The sequence below is a fragment of the Empidonax traillii genome, unplaced genomic scaffold (genome assembly GCF_003031625.1).
Source record: "Empidonax traillii isolate 1590-97213 ecotype Southwest subspecies unplaced genomic scaffold, ASM303162v1 scaffold5944:size6810, whole genome shotgun sequence".
Classification (NCBI taxonomy): Eukaryota; Metazoa; Chordata; class Aves; order Passeriformes; family Tyrannidae; genus Empidonax; species Empidonax traillii.
Window position 1 is genome coordinate 1 of NW_020961137.1, and position 2,503 is coordinate 2,503.

At 55.9% G+C, this 2,503-nt stretch overlaps 3 gene segments (V, D, J or C); 2 read left to right on the forward strand and 1 right to left on the reverse strand.

Annotated features, from left to right (window-relative positions):
* Positions 1–113: 113 nt before the first annotated feature.
* On the forward strand, positions 114–477 carry LOC114073291 (the record flags this gene model as incomplete). The annotated part of the segment is given in 1 exon segment: positions 114–477. A coding segment is annotated over 1 exon segment (364 nt), but the record flags the coding sequence as incomplete, so codon positions are not given.
* A 574-nt stretch (positions 478–1,051) lies between these two features.
* Positions 1,052–1,725, forward strand: LOC114073292. The segment is given in 2 exon segments: positions 1,052–1,075; positions 1,366–1,725. Coding segments are annotated over 2 exon segments (384 nt in total).
* A 270-nt stretch (positions 1,726–1,995) lies between these two features.
* Positions 1,996–2,385, reverse strand: LOC114073293 (the record flags this gene model as incomplete). The annotated part of the segment is given in 1 exon segment: positions 1,996–2,385. A coding segment is annotated over 1 exon segment (390 nt), but the record flags the coding sequence as incomplete, so codon positions are not given.
* Between the last annotated feature and the right edge of the window lie 118 nt (positions 2,386–2,503).

A 2,503-nucleotide genomic window follows, 5' to 3' on the forward strand; every position in this document is an offset into this window, starting at 1 on the left:
AAATCCCAACCATTGACCCCAAATCCCAACCATTGACCCCAAATCCCAACCATTGACCCGTACCATGATTGTTGACCCAAATCTCAACCATTGACCCCCAATCTCTGCCCCGTTCAGCCCCTGTGGCTCCTCTGCCGCCCCTCCGGCTTCACCTTCGGCGACTACTCCATGCAGTGGGTGCGCCAGAGCCCCGGGAAGGGGCTGGAATGGGTCGCTGGGATCTACACTGGTGGTAGCACCTACTTCGCGCCGTCGGTGAAGGGCCGGTTCAGCATGGCCAGGGACAACGGGCAGAGCTCGGTGACGCTGCAGATGAACAACCTCAGGGACGAGGATTCCGCCACCTATTTCTGTGGCAAGGCTGGTGATGCTGATGGGAATATTGCTGATGATATCGACCCCCTTTGTGGGGTCCCCAAAGCTCCCCAGACCCTCCCCCCAAAGCCCCGCCCCTCGCACCCAAATCTGAATTGTTGATGCCAAACGTTGACCCCGAATTTAGACAACTGACCCAAAATCTCAACCCTTGGTCCCAACCTTGACCTTTTGCATAGATTGGGGTCAACAGTTGAAATTTTGGGACAATGGTAGTGACTTTGGGTCAATGGTTGAGATTTGGGGTCAATGGTTGAAGTTTTGGGTCAAGGGTTGTGATTTGGGACAAAGAGTTGGTGTTTGGGGCCAAAGGTGGAGAATTTGGGGCCAAACCAGCCCAAGGTCTGGAGCGACGAGCGAGAGCTGGGTGTGAAGGGGCGGAGCTTTGGGGGGAGGGTCTGGGGAGTTTTCAGGAGGTTTGAAGACCCCTTGAAGGGGCTTGGGGAAACCACCGGCATTATTGCTCCAACCACCAGCAAAGTTCCTGGCACAGAAATAGGTGGCGGAATCCTCGTCCCTGAGGTTGTTCATCTGCAGCGTCACCGAGCTCTGCCCGTTGTTCCTGGCCATGCTGAACCGGCCCTTCACCGACGGCGCATAGGCGGTCCAACTACCATCATAGCTGATCCCAGCAACGTATTCCAGCCCCTTCCCGGGGCTCTGGCGCACCCAGTCCATGGTGTGGTTGCCCAAGGTGGTCGTTGGTCCTTACCTTGTGCTTTGTTTGGCCCCAAATTCCCCATCTTTGGCCCCAAACCCCAACTCTTTGTCCCAAATCTCTGCCCTTGACCCCAAAGATCACTCATTGACCCCAAATGTCAACCATTGACCCCAAATCTCAACCATTGACCCCAAATGTCAACCATTGACCCCATATCCCAACCATTGACCCCAAATCCCAACCATTGACCCCAAATCTCAACCATTGACCCGTACCATGATTGTTGACCCAAATCTCAACCATTGACCCCCAATCTCTGCCCCGTTCAGCCCCTGTGGCTCCTCTGCCGCCCCTCTGGCTTCATGTTCGGCAGCTACGACATGATGTGGGTGCGCCAGAGCCCTGGGAAGGGGCTGGAATACGTTGCTGGGATCGGCAAAAGTGGTAGCACCTCCTACGCGCCGTCGGTGAAGGGCCGGTTCAGCATGGCCAGGGACAACGGGCAGAGCTCGGTGACGCTGCAGATGAACAACCTCAGGGACGAGGATTCCGCCACCTATTTCTGTGCCAAAGCTGCTGGTGCTGCTCATTGGGGTTATGCTGATGCCATCGACCCCCTGTGTGGGGTCCCCAAACCTCCACCCCTCCCACCCAAATCTGAACCGATGATGACAAACGTCAAACGTTGAACCCAAATCTTGATCATTGACCTGAAATCTCAACTGTTGGCCCCAACCTTTACCTCTTGCAGAGTTTGGGGTCAAGGGTTGGGATTTGGGGTCAGTGGTAGAGATTTGGGGTCAATGGTTGAGATTTTGAGTCAATGGGTCACATTTGGGGTCAATGGTTGACATTTGGGGTCAATGGTTGGGATTTGGGGTCAAGGACTGAGATTTGGTGTCAACAGTTGAGATTTAGAGTCAACAGTTGAGGTTTGGGTCAACTGTTTGGATTTGGGATCAGTTACCGAGATTTGGGGTCAAGGGCTGAGATTTGGGGTCAAGGGCCCAGATTTTGGGGTCAGCGGCTGACATTTGGACCACCCCACCGGCACCGCCCCGGTTGTAGCCGGAATAGACGCTCTTGGCACAGAAATAGGTGGCGGAATCCTCGTCCCTGAGGTTGTTCATCTGCAGCGTCACCGAGCTCTGCCCGTTGTCCCTGGCGATGCTGAACCGGCCCTTCACCCACGGCGCGTAGGTGCTGAACCCGCCGTCCTTCCTGATGCTGGCGACGAATTCCGGCCCCTTCCCGGGGCTCTGGCGGGCCCAGCCCATGTCGTAGTCGCCGAAGTTGAAGCCGGAGGGGCCAGGGAGATTGGGGGGGGAGGGGTGTCGAGGGTCGAGGTTCGGGGGTCGTGGTTGGGATTTGGAGATCAGGGATTGAGATTTGGGGTCAATGGTTGGGATTTGGGGTCAATGGTTGAGATTTGGGGTCAATGGTTGGGATTTGGGGTCAATGGTTGAG